General features: G+C 38.4%; 2 protein-coding genes across 2 annotated transcripts; one reads left to right on the top strand and one right to left on the bottom strand.

The window, feature by feature from the left end:
• Nucleotides 1–4,041: 4,041 nt before the first annotated feature.
• tmem100a (transmembrane protein 100a) lies at nucleotides 4,042–7,335 on the bottom strand. Its single transcript, XM_078269904.1, has 2 exons — nucleotides 7,088–7,335; nucleotides 4,042–5,417 (listed from the first exon to the last, which is right to left on the bottom strand). Exon 2 carries the CDS (start codon nucleotides 5,325–5,327, stop codon nucleotides 4,929–4,931), a length of 399 nt encoding a protein of 132 aa, XP_078126030.1. The 5' UTR covers nucleotides 5,328–5,417; nucleotides 7,088–7,335; the 3' UTR covers nucleotides 4,042–4,928.
• Nucleotides 7,336–10,278: 2,943 nt separating this feature from the next.
• Nucleotides 10,279–19,418, top strand: pctp (phosphatidylcholine transfer protein). The gene is made up of 6 exons (XM_078269691.1): nucleotides 10,279–10,458; nucleotides 11,517–11,634; nucleotides 15,698–15,777; nucleotides 15,946–16,117; nucleotides 16,861–16,928; nucleotides 18,527–19,418. Exons 1-6 carry the CDS (start codon nucleotides 10,330–10,332, stop codon nucleotides 18,599–18,601), a joined length of 642 nt encoding a protein of 213 aa, XP_078125817.1. The 5' UTR covers nucleotides 10,279–10,329; the 3' UTR covers nucleotides 18,602–19,418.
• The last annotated feature ends 2,040 nt before the right edge of the window (nucleotides 19,419–21,458 follow it).

Below are 21,458 nucleotides of genomic sequence, written 5' to 3'. Positions count from 1 at the left end.
CAGACATTTGTGGACATCAGAGCAACTTTTTAAAGGGATGTGCGAGGGTTAAGCACCAATCTGTCTACATACAGCATTGAAACACTACAGACATGGAAAATGGTGAAAACAAGACACCCGTGGATTCTGAAGCAAAATCAAGACTTTCAAATGAAGCAGTGCAGTCACGATACAATCTGATAAAAAGGATTGCCTAAAATCTCCTGAGTTTACTTTTGATCTCCCGTCTCCGTCTCTGTCTCCTGACATCCACACAGATTAGTCTTTTCTCTCAAAATACAGCGCTCCGAGCTCATTCTTGGAAAGATCTTATCAACACAGTATTTGTTTCTTCTCTAGCAACAGAGCGCTGCAGAATAATGTTAACAATCAGACGACCTGAACCAGGTCAAAGAAAACATTTGGCTTCTCTGTGTTCCAGGTTGTTCTAACTTCAATCCAGTCAGCATGGTCGGATAGCTGTCAGGTCAGGTCTGCCTCAGGCTGTTTTATCAGACTGACTGGACCAGGATCCCTGTAATGCTCATTATGTTTAATTGTGTTGGATTTAAACAATGTGCTATCGGTTGTGTTGAAGTCTGGAATTTCAAACTTCTGCTTGTTAGACTTTTGCTTTGTTGTTCTGCACTGTTACTTGAGGTTCAAGTACTTTCCATTTGAAGAGACTTTCTACTTTTCCACCATTGCATTTAAGAGGGAATTACTGTACTTTTGAATCTACTACATTCAACTGGAGGCTGCAGTCAGTACACTGTACCTGCTTTGCAAAGTCAGATTTAACATCCAATTACATTACATTACATTTGTATTCATCTCTTCTGTCCTTTATCTTATATTTCTTCATCATTCTCCCCTTCATGTCTTACCTAATGTTACCCTGTTTTTTTAATTTTCCTGTATTCCTTGATTTCTTTCTTTAAGCATTCATTTCCTTCCCATGTTTCCAGATGTATTTCTTCTGTTCTACTTTCTTTGCTTCCTTCCATCTGGCATTATTCTTTTCCTTCTTTCTTTCTTTCCTTCCTTCCCGTCCTTCTTGATTACTTTATTCTCTTCCTCCCTCTCCCGTATTTATTTGCTTTATTCCCTCCTTCTGTCCCATCTTTCCTAATTGTATTCCTTGTCTCCCTCCACATCTTCCTAATCTGATCTGTAAACCGACAAAACTGGATACAAGGTTTCCTCCAACCAATGAAAACTTATATATTAACTCAATATAGCCGTTTTCTCATATGAACTGAGAATCAGGTGTGGACATTGTCCGAAGTTTCCCTTTCACACATGTAGCACACAACAGGAGACACTTATTGGAAACACTCCATTTGTTTAGGCGAGGGGTGGCACCTGGGTACAGCGTAGACAACTCATTTCGCGGATTACACCATGGTCACGTAGCTGGTTCATAATTTAGTCATAAACAACCAAGTCTCTTGCCATTCCTTGAATTTGTCTAAAGATTTCAGCGCCGGCCCTTACCGACAGAAGTTCCCAAATCTACTCATCTCTCCAATAAATATTGAGTTTATTATTCATTTGTTTTTATTTATTTTTTCTGTAAATTAGGTTTTAGTGACCTGGTGAGGTTTCGCTATAAGCCCCCCACGGCTTTCTGACCTCTCCAGCACACACTTTCTCTTTCTATGTGAAAGTGATATGTTGTGATTTATGTTGTATTGTTATTTTTTGGTATTAATGTGTGCAAACCAATAAACCTAAAACCTAAACTTAAACCAGTTAGACATTTTCATTGTCCTCGTGTAATTGACCCTTCTTCTTCATCCTCGGATGTTTGTTTTCTTCCAGTTTGGCGCGAGTTGCACGATAGAAACGCCATCAACACGCTCGCTCTCTGTGAATTCTCCAGACAACGCCCTGCTCTATTCACACATGGGCTCAATCAGACATTACACTCACTTTGTACTAAGGAGCTGGCAAAGTAAGTCAGTTTAATGTCAGTTCAAACTGATTCGGACATTTGCGTTCTCACACACAACTTTGCCGGGAAATGTCTAGATAAGTTGCAGTGCCTGTGTGAAAAGCAGCTTACTTTCTTTTACTTTTGATACTTCAGGAGTGTTCTACTGCTAATACTTGTTTTTACTTTTACTTAAATCGTACGTTTTACATGTAATAGTGTATGTCTCTATTGTGTTGTAACTAATTCCACTTGTCGTTTATTGATAAACTAACCCGGCAGCGTGGCACTGAGTGGAATGACAACCACGTGAGGCACAAAACGTGACGCACACAGCCTCTACATGAGGTGCCGGCAGTGTGTAAAGAGGCTGAAGACGCTGGCGGAGAGCACCTGTCAAACTTCATATCAGGTCACTTGTTTTCCAGCTTCAGACTGCCTTCATCTAACCTGACATGACAAGCAGGCGGGAGACACCTCCCATAAATGTGTTACCGATCTGGTCTCAGGGTCCATACAGTACATAGCTGATTACATGTGTGGTGGTGATCTCCCAAAAGTGACAAAGTGTGTTGTAGGTTCTCCTCTGACGCAAGAAAAACATTTTGTTGTAGTGTCTGGTGTCACAGGGACGCATAGCAACACAAATGCTGCCTATAAATATACATCCACGTACAGGCTATTTTAGACCGAACAAGGTCAAACAGGAGAGTTCAACTTCCTTTCACCACAGAGAATTTATATGTTTAATAATTATTTGGAGGAGCCAGCAGAGAAGTGAGCAGATGGTTATTTAGTAGATGATTTATTTTACCAAAATGGTAAATTAAATTATGTTAATTAATTAGGAGTCCTATAAGGCCAGACATGGCAGGCAAAAACATTGTTTTTTCATGCTCTGGTCAATTTTGAGATTTTGTGCCATTTTGCTTCTATAACATGTATTCTTTCAGATGAGTGGAAAGCAAACAATCAAAATGCACATTTAGGCGTTTATTCGACTGAACCTCGCTATTTGCGTCTGTAGATTTCTCCGAAATTATAGGATATAAGTAGCCTGGAAATCCAGACCCAAATCCGAAAGGACCCGATTAAGGATCTGGCAATGAGTAATTAAATGGCCCAACTCGAGGGGCGGCACCAAGCATGCATTTGAAAATCTCACTGCACGCAATTGGATAACACTACGACCAATCACAACAATACACGGGGTGACGTATCCAGAGCGTACCCATACGCTCGCTACCAGCGGAGCTAACTGGTAGATTAAACTCTTGCCGTATCCACTCAGCAAAACAGCAAAAATGTCCTTCTTGCAAAGGAACGATTCGAGCGCCATCTTCTGTTCCTCTTTTAGATAAAAAGCCATGTCTAACTCGTTCATTGTAGCGGCCAAAGCCGTTTCAAACAACTGTTGTTCATCCGTAGCCATCTTGCAATGTTCACTAATGACTTTGACGTCGCAGTGCTGTCGTCATCTGTGTAGCTCGCCTCTGGTCAACCTATAAGTGATACACCAATGTGATTGGTGCAGCTCGGCTACAGGGCATAGTTAATGAGCATCATTACTGAATGCCAGAGTGTATCGCTGAGCAAATTCAAATTGTGTTCTCGTGAGAACTCTGGATGTCCAGGGTAGGATATATGTATATTTATGTGCTACAAGGTATAATATACTAAAGGTTTGATTTGATTAGATATTGTGTCTGTAAATAGGGGTTTGTCCGTCTGAGGGCACTGACAAGTTTGTTTGTTTAAAATGTTCCGCTCAATATATTTTTGTCACAATTCTTTAAAAAGAAAATTAACTTAAGGTATCCTTAAAATCCTCATTTTCATTTATCTATGCGTTTATCTTTAAAAGAAAGTGATGTATTTAACAGATCTTGGTACATATACAGTAACTTCATCACATTTTCAAAAAAAAATATCGATATCAATCTCATCTCTTCGAGTGGTATTGATCTTCTCATCTCACTCCTGCCAAAAAACTGAACACGCGTTTCACAAAATGCTGAACTATTCAACTAACCCTTGAATATTAGTTTCTGCCCCAATAATCCAGTATCCATCAGCTTCTAATAAACATTCAAACTCATTTTACCCAACTGTGAAACTGTTGCATGTTTGTGTATCAATGAGTTTATTAAACCATATGACGTCCTGGTAACAGGTAATACATGCAAATGATTACATTGAAACGAAACATATGCTACATTTAATATTCTTTACAGTATAGAAGTACACTGGACAATAAGTGATCATCACCCAACAATTCATTTTGATGTTCCCAATTTGCCAAAACGGGCAAAACTACTCACAATTCTGGCTGTACCACTTACATTATGTGTTAATAGATGTTTAATACTGAATATGATGATTATGGTAATCAAAGTGCTTTAAGAGAGTATGTATTTAAGGTTAAATATTCTCCCTAATATCATGTGCCATCTAAGCTGATATGCTGACAAGAATATATTGGCAGATTTGAAAGAAAACCCTCATATCAAGTACCATACTTCCATAGCAGGCCATTCCTAATCATTCCCTGTGAGATGAATGCTGGGAACTTCATAAACAAATATGTCCAAGTTGAAGTGACGTAAATGAGGCGTGAATCATCGCCCTGGGTTTTCCAGTTTCCCTCTCCTCTCCTGGGCCTTTCAAACCACAATCCCTGCCATTACAATCAATGCCGCCACATCCAACAGCAGATTAATGGAAGACTTCCTCCTCATCGCTTTGCACAGTGGTAATTCATTTTAATTATGATGCATTCCTTCTGGCTGTGTTCCCAGCTCGCCAGATGCCCGACGTCTGTTTGACAAATAAATCCCTTACAATGTGTTCAAAGCTTTTAAGTTCTGGGCCTTGAGAGTCTGCGCTCAAAGCCTTTTACACGTCGGAAATCCAACACATGCTGGACAACATCTGTCTGCAGCTGGTTCTCCAAATCTTTTTTTTTTTTTTTTTCAGAGTCAGAAAACCGGGATGTGTGTCCAAGTGCTATAGTTCAAGTGAAAATACTCCTCTGGTTGGCAACCAGGGCCGTTTGGCTTTCCCGTCGCCTCTCCTTCTTCCGCTCCAGTCTCATCTTCCAGCAGACGACGCTGGACGCCAAGAGCACCAGTCCGGCCGAGAGGAGCACCAGGCCGAAGTAAGAGATGGTGGAGCCGTGCGAGTTGAAGCTGTAAGCCACGGCGGTGACCACGATGCCGGCGATGAGGACCACCACGCCAAACGGGACGGTGCAGCGGTAGCAGGACAGCTCGGCCCCGCCGGTGGCTGCCGTCAGCTGGACTTCATTGACCAGGGGGATGTTCACCGTGGCGGCTGCAGGACGCTCTGGGCCGTTGGCCTTCTCTGGGGACGCTGGCGTTCTCATGCCGTCCTCATTAGCTTCTTCTGGCATCGCAGGATCAGGGAGCCTTCTGTTAACCAACCACAGATGGTTCCTCGCTGTTTCCCCTTTTACCTCTTTCCCTCGCTAGGGTCTCCCAGTCTGTGTGGAGAAAAAGAAAAACATTCATTCAGATGTCAGAAAGAGTCAAACTTGTTGCACAACACCAGGGCACACTGAACTCTCCAAAAGAGAGCTTGCAGATGCTTTTCGTTAGAAATCAAAACACCGCATTTCACAATTCAACAGCACTTTCTGACCGACACACGCTGATTCAAAGCAGCTTCCCTTGCACAATCCCTCCCTGCCACCTCCTGACCCAGTCGGAGGAGTTGTCTGAATGACGCAGGACCACTCAGCCCTGCACGAGCTGAGACATTCCCTGGAGAGCGCGTGAAATGCAAGGAGCTTCGAAAACCACCAGCAATTTCACAAGCGTTCATTCTTCCTCCCCTCGCGTCTGCTGCGTGGGGAGCTGTGATTAAGACTCTGAGTGACAATAAATAGGAAGGACAGTGCCAGTTAGACTTTCCATCATTGTCAGGGTTTTTTTTTTTTTTTTGTTAAAATCACAGCATTTTCAAAGGTAGTTCAGAAGTCTGACATGCTCCAGACCAATGGATGGTTCCCAAACTGGGGGGCAGGCCCCGTCGGTGGGTCATGGCCATAGCTACCACTGAGGTTAAGTCGGCTGTATTTTGGGGGAAATGCGGGGGTTAAAGCAACCTGGGTGGAAAATATTACACATGGTGTGTTTTTAATTGGCTGATTCCATTTTGATTCTGATTTTATTCCTGACAGAGCGAAGATAATAATAATAATAATAATAATAATAATAATAATAATAATAATAATAGATAGCCAATTTATTGTTTAGCTATTTTTCCAGCAAAAAAGGGCAAACATTCACGCTCTGCAGCTCATCAAATGGGAGCGTTTGATGCTTTACATCACATTTGTCATGGACTGAATGTTCATGACAAATGTATTCACATTCTCTTTGGGTTTTAAACAAACCCAAAGAGAATTTGAATAGATCTTTGGGAAATTATAACGTGCCGTTTTCATTATTTTCTGACATTTTATTGACCAAACGATTAATCAATAATGAAACTAAGTGGCTGCAAGATGTTTACCAAGTTACAAAATTAGAAGAAGAAACTGTTCCATAAAACAATGTTTAGGCTATTAATTGGGACTTTTCTCAAATGGTTGCTGTTTTCTTGTAAGTATTGGAGAGTTTTGCTTCTTTATGATTTTAAAAACTGTTTAAAGCAAAACAATCAGAGAAGAAACAGGCTCAAAGTGTATAGACAGCTATTCCCTTTACTTAGAAATTAAGTGAAATTTGTTCCTGTGAACATTTAGAGAAACAGAAGCATTGGGGGGGGGGGGGTCCAAGATGTGAAGCCAAAACAGTTTGATTAAAAAAAAAGGCCTATGTTAAACTGTTTCTTCAATTCTAACAGTCCACATTACAGCCAATAATAAGTCTGTTTGTCAGGTGTGTTACATGCATGTCCAATGTTTGTTTAGGCTTCTGTAATTAATGATCCGGATAAAGTTATTCTTTTTGATAAATCCTTTAAATTTTCCAGCATATTAATCTGCACCACCGTCACATAAACTGACTTCATATGGAGCCTGACTTTAGCTGGTAATAACTGAATGAATTACCTTTAAACCCAAACTACTGCTTGTTAATTGTAGTGAGGTAAATGTACTTGACATGCTCGACAAGGCTCAGTATAGAAAGAAGAAAGGTTAGTTACCTCACAGCCGTTTTCCATGTCTCACCGTCTCCAAAGTCTCTTAGTAAACCCGCTCATAAAATATTCAGTCAGATTCACCTAATTAAAAGTAAATGTTGATTTTCTTCTGTGTTGAACTCTAGAATAAACAAGCTTCTCTTTCCGGGCTGGAACCTGACTCCCATTCATGAGAAGCGAAGCGTCCCCCTGTGAAGTCCTCCGGTTCAGCGCTGCTGCTCGGACTGCCATCCCCATTAAGAACAACTATTTCAAGTATCGATGACTGGAGCGTGAAGTTGAAAACAATAGGGGGAAATACACTTTCCGGTTATTCATTTCAAAATAAATCTCCCTTTTTTTGTTGTTGCTGCGAGCATTTGTTGCAGTTACTTTCAATTCCTTGGATACAATTATTTTGAAATCAAAATCAATTTATTTCCGTTACTGTTCAGATGGTCACTGGAAGTCCAACTTTTATAGGACATTATAAATATGAGGGACAGTAGAAACTCAGTAGTAAGGTGAGCAGCTGCATCACAGGTTCTAGGCAAAAAGGCCTGGAGGAACTTTATCAGAAGCAGATGCTAAAAAGGGTTGAATCTATCCTGTCAGATAGTACTCATCCCTTACGGGCTGAATTTCAGATGTTGCCATCCGGATCACGCTTTATACTCCCAAAACTCAGAACCAATAGATACAGACCTGTACCTGCAGCCATTCTACTTTTTAATTCTATAAAGAACCATAGATAATTTATTGACTTACTATTTATTGATTGTTTACTGTTTTGCCTGCAAGGTAGGCAATCTCTGCGATGTGTGTATGATTGTGTGTGATTTGTATTATACTATCTGCTGCATAACAAATTGCCCCACTGGGGGACAAATAAAGTAACTTGAACATGAACTCAGTCTTTGCACAGTATAGAAACTAACTCACATTATCATTATATAATATTATTTGATATGCCACTGTCTTTTTTTATTTCAATTTTTCTCATCACAAGTTTGCAACTAAACGAAATGCAAGATAATTTAGAAACGCCTTCGGCAATATGATAACAAATATACAGCATAAAAGTGAATGCAATTCAACCCATGTGCATTATTTACTGCGTGTGCCCTGTAACTATCTATATTGTTCTTATAGTTTATTATATCATATTTGATAGGCTTGAGTATGTTTTTTTTTCTTTTTCTTTAATGGAGCCTTCCAGCAAAAAGAGTTTGACACCATTGTACTTGTATAACAGACAATTGAAATCTTGAAGCTTGAATAAAGGAAAAGACAAAACTACATAATGACACAAAAACTTTTTGTTTTCCTCACACTTATTTTTTTTACCTTAAATTTGACTGTGAGCAACTGCAACTTAACACTTTCCCTGAAGAGATCAATAAAGTATTCTGATTCCGATTCTGATTAAAGGGTTAGTTCTGCGATTCAGTATTGCACCTTCATAGAGTTGGTGAACTCGCGGATTCTAACTACATTGAAAGCTAAGCACCATTAGTCTCCATATTGAGCCAAGCTTCAAAAACAATGGCTCCTTTACATGTCAACAGGCCACACGTGAAGTAAAATGCTCGGCTTATACTTTTCAACCGGCAGAGGTCAGTGCAGCGAGAATCAGTGTGGAATGGAATGTAACCAGATTTTTCAAGAGACAAATGTTGAACAAATGTGAAAGAAAATAACTTGCTGTCAAACACAGTTCATGATATCTGTATTCCCATGCTGACCACATACTCCCAGTATGTGAGACATGTGTGTGACACTCTCTCAGGGATCACTGTTGTTGACACGATTACATAAATGACCCACAACGCACATTGATTTACGGTCTAAGGCACACACACACACACACACACACACACACACACACACACACACACACACACACACACACCTGTTTTACACACTGATACATTACATACACCGTGGTTGTTCCCTCCACTTCTGTTGAGAGATTTTCTCTCTGTTGCATAACACTGATTATCTCACAATTCCCCAATCATAATGAAACATGTTTCTAACATTCAGGATAATCACTCCGCTTAGCTGACCAGCACACAGTCATCACAGCCAGTCATCTGCTAGACAAGTTCATCATTTTATTTCAAATCAAACATATTAATCACGCACCAAGGATTTTATGTCAAAGGATTTAATTTCTCTAATCTTACTGTAGTAACAGTAAGGACTGATGGATTGGACTGCAGGAGTGGGAGTAGTTTGTGTCCATATGACATGTTTCTACACTTCCACCATGCAAACAAAATTGTATGGTTGCAGTATGTTCTACTTACTTTAGCAAAGATTCACAAGACTGCTTTCTGTAGTGTATATTCGAGTCAAAGGTTACAGGGCAAATAGTTGTTCAAACGTTGGCTATATATTACAAAGAAGCATGAAGTGTATAATTTAGTAAGATAAGATAAAATACACCTTAAGGACAAAAACAAATAAATACAGATAACCATAGAAAGTAACAGAGATAGATAATAAGAGGTACATAAACTAAAATAGAATAGAACAAAAATACAAACTATACAAGAGCACTTGGAGACAAATGACATGGTAAAGTGAAAGTGGTGTGATTAATAGCAGCAGAGTCAACAAGTCTATGCAGTCTATCTAAAATATTGTATGACAATACAAGTAATCATGTATGACAATGATATACCGTAGTATGTGATATGAGACATAATATAAGGTGTAGTAGTGTAGCAATATAGTAGTATAATATAACATAATACATAGTAGAGCACAACAAAATAACATACATAGTATAGTATAAGTTTAGTACAGCAATATAACATAGTATGTACAGTGACGGCTGGTGACTCAAAAAATTAGGGAGGAAGAAGGAAAACCAACCCCCGGTGTCATGTTATTTTATACAAGTTGGCTACTTGTCTCTTATCTCTACCTTCTTGTGTTCAACAAATGTATGTAGTATAACATAGTGTAAGATATAACATTATATGCCTATGTAGTATAGCACAACAATATACCATATAATTGAGTAGAATATCATAGGTATCATATAAGGCTAGTTCTTGACTTTATTCACAATAAAGTACTACTAAGTATTTGCTTCCCATCTTTGACTGATAGGCCTATTGATAAAATATGAAGAAATACAGCACTGTAGCTTACATCAATCGTAAACTCTTTTATTTTGAAAGTTGTGACCGGAAGCCCGGTGTTTGACGCTCTTTACCTTGTGACAGGTCAAGTGTTGTGAGAGAGGAGCCGTCATGTCGCTGCAGTTTACAGATGAGGAGTTCAGGAACGCGTGGAGGGAGCTGGATGAGCCGCAGTTGGAAGAAGGATGGAAGCTCTTCACCGAGACGATGGGAGTCAAAATCTACCGTCTTCAGGACAAGGTACAAAGAAAATGAGCAAACGGCTGCTTTTACTACAAGAAGGCGGCAAGTGACTGACTAACTGAATGGGGCTGTGTCGGTATGCGTTTCCTCTGCAGAGCCTGCATGCTATCATCGGTATCATGCCAGTCCTTCTGTACAAAAATGATGTGAGATTGTTATCTTTATTGGGATTAATTTATTGACCACATTAATAAAAACATCAGAATGGATTTCCTAGCGGTCAACATGGGAAATATCCGGAAATTGAGCGTGAGCTGTTGGACTCAAAAAACGGTTGGACCGGTCTTACCAAACTCCATTTACAAATTGGGCAATTTAATGTTGCCTCTCCATTAGGCACATATGCTTACCTCATCGAACCTGATTCAATACATTTATGAAATCTTATGAAAGATCCACTCTTCAACCCGGCACACACCTGACACATCAAGGCAATAGCTTATAAATCAAAATAAAACAAAAAAATGTACTGTAATCTAAAACTCCATAGCCTATACATGAATTATCTCCATTCCCTCAATGCTCTTAAATTCTATGATACAAGAAAGCTTGGCAAGTAAATTCTGTCAATTTTGAGACATCTGTGGGCACCTCCACAGTTTTTGCAATGTGCTATATGAAATACAAAGTTCCATTCATGATAAAAAAAACAACACATGATTAAAACATGATGTTTCATTTGTAGTTCATTGGAGGTTTAAGTTTCTTAATTTTAATTATTTAGGTTTAAGGCAGTGCTGTCCACTGCCAAGGGAAAACAAAACAACCTTGAAATCCTGTTTTTGTGAATGAAGTTTGGTATGGCTTTAATTCCACTTCAAGTAGACACACAAAATCAGTGACGAAAGTGCAGTTTGTCAGGTTCATTGCATTGCAAGTGTGAGAGAAGCGTCCTCAGACATGTTTCTGCACTTTTGAATCAAATCCAATACACAGAGTGAGAGAGGTTGTTACGCAGACTTGCTCTAATCAGAGTTGTGTGGTTTGGGGATCAGTTTGTGGGTGTGGCATGTGGTCTGCTTTTGGTGGAGAGAACTCTCATGTGCTGTTTTCAGGAAACTGGACTTTATGAGTACAAAGTCTTTGGTGTGCTCAGCACCTGCACTGCAGAGCTGTGTGCAGATGTCTACATGGACTTGGCGTATCGGAAACATTGGGATACATATGTGAAAGGTAAAAAACAAAACAAAAAAAAACAGTAAGGCAAGGTTCACACAGTCATTGTTCTTTCCATTCAATTCAACTTTCCCTTCATATTCACAATAATGTCATTAGTTCTGTTCTCTAGTTAGTTGCGGACAAGATCTTGTATTGAAATAGTGCTCTGCATTTAGTCATGTTTTTATACACTGAAATAACATTTTGAATTTGTTATCTTTGTCTTTATGCACCTCTACAGTAACTTGCAGGTAATATGTTGTCTGTGTTGTAGCTCCATAGTCTGTTGGGAACAAAAATCCAGTTTGAATCACATATATTAGTTAGAATTGTCTAGAGCTGCACAATATATCATTTTTCTTATCGTCATCGCGATATCAACTGGCTGGCTGGCAAAAGGCTGCGACATGTTGTGTTAGTTGAAAGAACATATCAGTAGAAAACTGCTTTTTAAAATGTTACTGTCCTTTTTTTAGCGGTGCCTTTTTTAATGTTCAATTTGTTCAATAAAATGTTAAAAATAATTTCCTTTCCTTTGTTTCAAAATCAACAAGCAATTTTTTGTATTTTAGAAGAATGCTGAAAGCAGCAGAACTCAGTATACTTTTAATATCTGTTTATCAAGAGTAATATCGTTATCGTGATATTGAACAACCATATCGCATACTTTCCTCATATGGTGCAGCCCTAGAATTGTCTGACGTAACATGATTTTATAAGTAGTTAGAGTAGCTTTTTCTTCCAAAGTGGTGTTTTTTGGGTTAGTCTGGTTGTCTGTGGTGGTAGCAGAGTCTTCTTGTATTTGCTATGGTGTCTTCCTCTCTAAGAATATGTAGACCAGCAGCCAATACATACTATGACCTGTTTAGGGTGTAGAGTAAAAGGGGAAACTATACGGCCGACATATCTGACCTTAAACTGTGAATCTTGTCACTGTAAAGTACGCTTTACAAAAATAAAAACATATCTCAAAGTATGAAACATTTTGCTAAGAACATTTGACTAGTTAAATGAGTAAATGACGACGGTTAGTAGACGTCAGGTAAGTAGACATTTCTGAAATAATGTGTGAGCAATAAATTAAAAGTTACTTGTAATGTTTTATTAGCAACATGTTAGCCTTAAGTCAAACAGTTAATACAACGACTAGCATCGTAAACAGTAAACTGGGCGCAGAAAAAAAACTACAAAAATCGTAGGCAAGGCAAGGAAGTAAAGTAAACAATGGCTGGTTTCTCAAAGATAGAAACATAGACTTTGGCTCAGATTTAACTAAAAGTGAGACTTTAGATAGATAATTAATCTGCTTCACAAGTCTATTTTTGACTATATCTTAAGTAGGATTTAGTTTTTTTTAAACTTAAAAAAAACATGTCTGACTGAAAAGCTACTTCAAACCACCTCACTCCAGCAGAAAATGTTTGCCTTCTGAAAGTTAGGACATTTTATTGGGGAAATTCAAGGAAGAGTGTAAATGTATTACTCGCTGGCAGTGTTGTAATGTAACAAAGTACAAATAGTTTGTTACTGTACTTAAAGTGCTCATATTATGCTTTTTGGCTTTTTCCCTTTCCTTTATTGTGTTATGCATTTTTTTGTTATAGGTTTACAAAGTGAAAAAGGGACTTACCATCTCCAACAGAAAACACTGTTCACAAACTGCTCCAAACAGCTCTGTTGTAGTCCAGCCTTTACTTCAGAGACAAACGTGGTCACTTTGTAACCCACGTTATAATGCTCTGCCTAGCTGCTAGCGTGGCACGCCCTCAAACTCTGCTTCTGACTGGCTAGTAGTCCTTACCTAGCTACTGCAAATGTGCGACTCCCAACAAAGATGGAACAGAAGTGTGATGTCTCACTCTGTAGCTAAAACAGAGAGCTCAACACACTGGGTGAAAAGAGGAGCTGCAGCAATGAGCAGTACACCAAGAATATGGTGTTTTTTTTTTGTTTTTTTTTAAATTAAACCATGTAAACCTATTCTGATATAACCTCTAAATACATTTATGAACCTGAAAATGAGCATAATATGAGCACTTTAAGTAGAATTCTCACGTATCTGTACTAAACTTCGTTATTCATATTTCCGGAAACTTTTACTTTTACTCCACTACATTTCCCCTAAGCATCTTAGTTAGTTACTACAAAATAAAATAAAAATAAAATAAAAGTTCATAATCAAAGTTTTTTTTTTTTTTTTTACTTTTACTTCTCATAATTAATTACATTTAATATCAGAAAATTACTTTTGATACTTAAGTACAGTGAACATCAGATACTTTAAGACTTTTACTCAATTAATATTCTAAAAGTAGATTTTAACTTCTACCAAAGTGATTTTCTGGGAAGATACTTGTACTTTTTCTCAAGTATTGCTTTCAAGTACTTTATACAAGACTGCTTGTTGGACAACATTGTTAACAAACCACAAATTATGAGCCACATTTTTCACCTTTTTTGTCATTTGGTGCCTCTAGTCAGCAGGGTAGCTAACTTTATGTTTTATTTTTGTGAAAGTGTCTAATGGCATTTTTCCATTACATGGTACCTGCTCGACTCGCCTCGACTCTAATCGCCTCACTGTGCGTCCGTTTTCCATTGCAGATTTTAGTACTGCCTCAGCGTAGCTGGTCGTCAATAGCGGCGCTGCAGTGAACTGCCGTGACCTAACGCAACACACACAGAACGTGGAAGGTGTGTTGTTGCCAGAAAACACATTTTGTTTCAAATGAAGCTGGAGGCAGCAAAAAAAACACAGCTGGCTAAACTATTTTAAAATGGCGGGTTTGTTCAGGATACCCCCGTCTGTCGCTTTCACGTCACCTTTTGGTATCGGCTCAGCTCGCTTGGAACCTCGACGGAGGTGGTACTAAAAAAAAGTACCTGTTAGCAGGTACCAGGGACTTTGTTTTGTAATGGAAAACCAAAAAAGGCGAGTAGAGTAGAGTCGCAGCGAGTCGAGCAGGTACCACGTAATGGAAAAGCACCATAACTTGCTTTAGACTAATCCAAGAGCAAAATGAAGACTTGTCTCACACTACAGGCCAGTCTGAAATAGTTTTGTGAAACTGACCCCAGATCTGGACCAACTCTTACTTTTTAAAGGTGCCCTGCCACACGTATTTTATTACTTTGTGGTAATGGCTGAAGTTCTACCATGGACTCTGTAACATTTTTTGTGGAAAAACTGCTTTGGTTACCTTGTTTCAAGCCATTCTAGCGTGGTCTAGAAAGCCTGCAGGAAGACTCAGCTCGATTTGTGCCAGTTCTCATTAATATTCAACGAGCTAAGCTGCTTGACTCTGATTGGCTAACAGCTAGCCAATGAGAGCCTGGCTATCAGCATCCTTTACCCAGCGCAACTGAGCGGGCTCATGAATAGTAATGAGTTCAGGCAACATGATGTCAGACTGACCAGCTTTTGTAATTGGCCTGATTTCTCCACTTTTTTCTTTTCAGTGGCTAGAGCTGACCGAGGAGGTAGCAGTTCATTTTCACATTCACGACATAATACAAACACATATGGACCTAACATATTTCAAAAAATGCAAGTAAAACTGTTTTTGTGTAGCGGGGCACCTTTTAAAGCTAGATAATAATTTGATGATTGTCTTTAAAGTGTTGAGTTAGTATTATTAACAGTAAGAAAGCATGTCTTTGGTTGCAGGCAGCTCATGATGACTGAGATTTTTTGAAGTGTCAACATGTTTCCCACCACTTACTAGGCTACTGGATGTCATTTTATGCAGAGCATGAGAAACTGTACTGTACTTTAAAAACTTTTGCATATGGGTGGGGGACGACGACACTTGTTTACTATTCTGCGACAATTGCAAAATTTGGTCATGGGCAGTATTTCAAGTGTATGCTTTGAACTTTACCAGAGAAAATCTCATTTAGCATTTCTTTTCCTTTCCCTACCATAAGACATGAAAAAACAACATATAACAGAGTATTCTCAAAGATTATAGAGCATTACTTTTTAAAATCCCTTTCAAGTGTATTAAGTATCCCTCCACCTACAGCTGATGTTTAGCTGCTTGTTTACTTCATGTCATTGTTATTTCTTTTTATTCAGAGCTCTATGAGAAGGACTTCAACGGACAGACTGCAATCTACTGGGAAGTAAAATACCCGTTTCCTCTGTCAAACAGAGACGTATCCTTCTGGTCCACACAGATACAGTCAGTACACAGACAAACAAATGTGAACACTAAAGCTTTTTCTCTTTGAGCATCAAGTACGGTTTATAGAGTTGAATAAAATCTAGAATCTATAATTGAGAGCAAATTGAGGGAGTGTCTTCCCTAACAGCTTGAACCTCAGTATGTGTACACGAGGGAGCGGAGAGACCTTGAAGTGGACGGCAGAAAGATCTGGGTTATCCTGGCCAGAAGTGCGCCACAGACACTGTGTGCAGAAAAGAGCGGCGTGCTGCGGGTCAAAGACTACAAACAGAGCGTTGCCTTGGAGAGCGATGGAGGCTGTGGAACTAAAGGTAACACATGACGGGTCGCTTGGTAGCTCACCTGGTAGAGCGGCTTATTCCTCGCGGCAGCGGCCACAGGTCCGGTTCCGACCTGCGACCCTTTGCTGCACGTCATTCCTCCTCTGTCTCCCCTTTCATGTCTAAGCTGTCCTCTCGAATAAGGGTCTAAGATGCCAAAACATAATCTTAAAAAAGAACAAGCTGATTCATTTGCTTGACAGTCTAACTGGACAAATCATACGATGTTTAAGCCATTTATCCAGCAATCCCAGTGAACGTTTGGCATTTTTCAGTTTTTTATTATTGTAAATTGAATATGTTTGGATAGGGCTGGGCAATATGGCTGAAACTAATATTGTAATCTTTTTCAAATGTTAATAAACATTATGATAGGGCACATATGTGCAAAAACATGGAAAATAATCAAGTTAATATTCAGTAGATCTAAACTTTGTTCCAGTGTTAAGCATCACATAGTAAAAACCTCTTGTAAGATTTCTTTAATTTGCTTGAAATTGTTAATTTAAACAACATTTTGTTAACAATAACATAATGTTACTATATTGTCCTGATACAACTATCACCCGACCCTCGGTTTAGATTTTGGACTGTTAACATGAGCTCTGGAAACTTGTAAAAATGCATTTTCTTTTACATTTCTTCTATCAAACTGTTGAAAAACAAATATTGATTCATTAATGAAAAAATGATTTGCTGCAGCCCTAATATCACAAATGAACATGTGTTTTCAGTTTTCATGAATTACTTTGACAACCCCGGTGGCATGATTCCTACCTGGCTGGTGAACTGGGCAGCGAGCGTGAGTGCATGCATGTTTCTTTTACTTTATCTCATTTTACTGCAATATATCTAACGACAATTCATTTCCGGGATTGCTCCGGTGCCGCCGGAAATTCCGCCAGATGTCCCTCAGCTAGCTAGACTATCTGTTCAATCTGAGTTTTCTGTTGCACGACTAAAACAACCTTTGAACGTACACATGTTCCACCAAAACAAGTTCCTTCCCGAGGCTATTTTGCAGCGGCACCGTGGCTCTGCTCGGCGCCAACCCATGACGATTGTGATTGGTTTAACGAAATGCCAATAAACCAGAGCACGGCAACCAATGCTGTGTGGACTAGCCAGACCCTCCTCCGCAGTGCCGTGGAGGAAGGTCTGGCAATGCAAGACTACTGCAATATATACAAACAGTGCAAGCTTAAAACATTTACAGCTTTAAAACTTAATGACCCATAAAGTAGCTTAAGGGGCACTGACCTCGCTGAACAGTTACAGAATGCCCTTATTGAGATCCATAAAGTGTAACTTAACATGACTGGCTTTCACTAAAACATCTAAAGTGCAGACTTTAGTCTGTAAATTGTTTTATTCTCGTTTTGGAATTAACAAGCAAATCTCCCATGAAACTTTTGCATGATTTACTGGGTTTAGTTTATGTAAACCAGCTTTGTTTGGAGATATTTCTCAACAAAAATGGGGATTTCCATGGGGATTATTCTGCTTTACGCAAGGGAAAGGAGTGTAAAATATTGAGGAGGTGGTTGTGTATTGATACGCGACTCCACAACAATAGGAAAACAGCTGCATTTCTTCTTCCTTGTTCTCTTTCTGTCATCGAACAACGCATCGCAGCCAACCTCATGCACAACAGCCAAACTCACAATTCAGTCGTTTTCATTTACATTTGTTTCTATTTCTCTTGTCAGACAAAAGAACTAAAATAACGAAAATAGGAATTTGAAATATCGGTTTTCCAATATCATTCCATATCAAACATCAGGCTGACATTTTTTTAGAAATATCCACTCTTGCCAGCATTTATTTTTAACACAGATGTGCTTTTAAATGTAGCTGTGTTAGTGTGGTTGTACTCTTAAGTGTGGATTTACACATTTGTGAAAATCAAAGAGTTTCTTGCCAAAAGATAAAACAGCATTTAATGGTACTGGTGTTGTTAGTTAGAGGACAGCCTTGTTACAAAAGAAGCCTTGAAATGGATGTACAATATAATATATTTAGACTTTATATAAATATCTTATTTATAAATATATATTTTATCAAAAGAAAAACTTTCACTGACATGTGGAAGCCGTGAAGAAACCATTTCCCTGCAGCGCGTCACAATCTTCAAAATGTGCACATGTTGGCCGTTGACCCACTCAAACAGATCTTTGACGACGTCTTTAAAGAGGGTGTTAAAAGGGTTCACTCACAGGCCTCGCAGAGCTCCGTCCCTCTGCCTGCCTTATGGTTTTCCATCATTATTGTTAGCAGATGTGTTGCAGGGTGATGTCAACAACCTCCTCTCTTTGTTGCCCCACCTGGGTGGGTCTTCTTGGCACAAGTGTTAATGGCGCTCACTGATAGACGCTCTTTGTGTGTGTTTGTCTTTAACAGACTGGGGTTCCAGGTTTCTTAACAGACATGCAGAAGGCCTGCAGCAATTACAGCAACTTCTGCCAGAAGAAATGAAATGCAACTGGCTCATCCACAAGGGCTCAGTTTTACGTTCCTTGTTTTAGTTTTGGCAGGTACTCTGACGCGGTGGAATCAAATTTGACTTTTCTGAATGCGGTGAATGTGGCACGGTGTGGGCCGCTACTTGTCATTGTAGCAGGCTGTTGACTCAGGCATGATGTGCATGACCGGCTGTTCTCATTACTAGGCTGGTGTGAAATCAATTCTGTTTCATTGTACTGTATTAATCAATACTGTATTGTCTTTTCCGTGCAATCACTGTAAGCTTCAAGTCCCCCCAGTATTTAGGAGCTTTCATTAGATATTTAAGCCTTTTTAAAAAAAAAAAAAATTGTTTATACAAAACACTGTATTACTTTTCGGCCTATATGGTGAAACAATGATTAGTTCAAACTAAAGTGTCTTTCATAGGATTTCATTGTTTTAAATGTATTTACTGTACATGTGAAATATGACGGATGCAACATACAGTCATTTGATTTATTTGACTGTATTTTCGGTAACATTGGAATCATTCATTAGTTATAATGAAGTGAAAATGACAAATCTGTACTTTTGGAGGAATGTTTGCTTCTTGTGATTTTCTTGTCATTTCCAAGGGTTCATTACTTATGCAAAAACCATGTTATGATACTCTATGTTGATTTATTATGGGTGCATACGGTCAAAGATACAGTATCTGAGGTATAACTGTATTGATTTTAGGCTGTACTGATTTCAGGTGAAAAATGGTTTAATCTGGTCATGAAAAGCCTATTACTGTGTAATATCGCTGTGTTATTGAAATGAATAAACTTTCATTTTAAATGTAGCACTGTAAACTGTCTATTTCTCACACACGATGTTTTACAAGTAAAATGATGCTTTCAAAAGGTCAATGGGTGTGCACTGCAATGTCCCACAGATGGGATGCTACCATGGTAACCTCAGCAAACACTTATTGCTGCTGCTACAGTAAACCATGCAGTGTTTGACGTTGTGAATACAGTTGATACACTCAGTTCAGCTAGCTCAAACGAATGCAGTCTAATACAACACATTCTCTTTATAGTGTTTGTTATGTTTAGTGTGTGTTGACACTGTTTGAGAAAGGTATGATCATTTTGGAGGCTGTAGTTTGAAGTGCTGTGGAACTGTATTACACAGATCGGTTTCTGTTATTTAGTTTACCCTTATGTAAATGGGTTGGACAAAATAATGGAAAATGAATAGTGAATTGAAACCTTATTTGAATCGCATTTAAAACCAGCTGTAGAGTATATGAACAGCCACTTTTGAAACGTGCGTATAGCATTAATAGATAATAATTATCATCACGTCAGGCAAGACTCCAACACAAACCTGTGTGTAACCAATGTGTAATTCCTAAGTAAGGTGACAGCATTAACCACAGTATCTGGTGGAAAAGACTTGAGCTGCACAACATGAGGGATGCCCCAAATAAATTAGTTATTTTCAGTTTTCATTAGGGGGTCTGTGCTAAGTACAAACAATTCAGGTAACAACAATTGTTGTTACCTGAACAAAAAATGTTCCCAGACAAAAAAGGCTATAATTTTAGAGGGAGGGTTAATTAAAACACCCTCAATATACAATATATATATATAATAACAATATATATAATAACAATATAGTACCAATATGAGTATGTGTACAATTTGTTGTGTGAATTTGTGGAATGGTTTGGAATATAACTTCAACAAAGTCTAAATATAAATCAATTTGAGACGATGTACAGAAAAAAAAATGTTTAAGACGTATGGGATGAATGTGAGTTAATTATTTAAGTCATATCTTATTAACACTGGGTGGATATTTGGGTTGTATATAGTAGAAGTGGGATGGTTGTTTGTGTATTGTATAATTGATAAATATTAAGTTAATTGTTTGAGTTATGGAGAAGGGGTAGGATCATAAAAGTGTATATTTCTGCCAACTACTTTTCGGACATGTAATATTTATGTTGCTTATGAGAATATGTAGGCTATATTAAGTTTGTTATAGGTTTACTGTTCATTTTATTTTTTATTCTTTATTTTTCCTTATTTGTCACAGGTTCGAAATAAATCAAATCAAACAACTGATTTTTTTTCTCTCAAAAGACAGCACAGGAAGTGCAATTTATAAAGCAGATCTGTATGCTGTAGCAGAAAGAAATATTTGAGTTAGACTTTTATAATGCTTTAAGAAAGTCTAATTTTCTCAAAAATACTTATCAAATCTTTCAGTTGATTTGCTCATTAATCTCAGAATAACGTAACTCTTTCTGGAGTCGAAAAATTCTACTTTATGTGTTTTTGTGTATTTCCGTCAGTATTTTTATGTTTTTGATTACAAACATGGGTAAGTGTAATGTAAGAATATGTGGAGCATATTTTGATACTATACTATATTATAATATTAAGATTTCACGGGTAGCGTATTTTGATAGAACAGTATCCCCTATCTAATAATAATGCTCCCACGCATGTGCAGAACCGCAAGTAGCACATGCCGATAGGGAGCAAATTTATGTTTATGTCGACCACCGACCCATCCTCCCGGACAACTTAAATAATTACACATTTCAATAATTAACTTCATCCACATCTTAGATAAACAATGAAGTCCTCAACATGAACTTATACTATTATTATATACTTAGACACTACACTAGAAAAGTCTTAGCCTAGTTATCAACAGGTAGGCCTACCGTGTCCTTCGCGCACAGGTACAATGTAAAGACAGCCTCTCTGGTGCGCGAGCCTGTCAAGGCACACATTTCCTGACCAGGTGCTGCTGCAGGTAGGCTAAGCTAATAAGTGTAGGCTTTATTAGACTATATTTAGTTATTTCATGGACTAATGTAGAG

The sequence above is a fragment of the Sander vitreus genome, chromosome 15 (genome assembly GCF_031162955.1).
Source record: "Sander vitreus isolate 19-12246 chromosome 15, sanVit1, whole genome shotgun sequence".
In the NCBI taxonomy this organism is placed as follows: Eukaryota; Metazoa; Chordata; class Actinopteri; order Perciformes; family Percidae; genus Sander; species Sander vitreus.
This window is presented reverse-complemented; position numbering and strand designations above follow the sequence as displayed.

What these genes read in the sequence shown, in the direction of transcription:
- tmem100a (XM_078269904.1), bottom strand. Translation starts at nt 5,327, where the DNA reads ATGCCAGAAGAAGCTAATGAGGACGGCATGAGAACGCCAGCGTCCCCA.
- pctp (XM_078269691.1), top strand. Translation starts at nt 10,330, where the DNA reads ATGTCGCTGCAGTTTACAGATGAGGAGTTCAGGAACGCGTGGAGGGAG. An exon ending in TTGGGATACATATGTGAAAG is followed by an intron (nt 11,635 to 15,697) that starts GTAAAAAACAAA and finishes CTTTTTATTCAG; the next exon opens with AGCTCTATGAGAAGGACTTC. An exon ending in TTCCTCTGTCAAACAGAGAC is followed by an intron (nt 15,778 to 15,945) that starts GTATCCTTCTGG and finishes CTTGAACCTCAG; the next exon opens with TATGTGTACACGAGGGAGCG.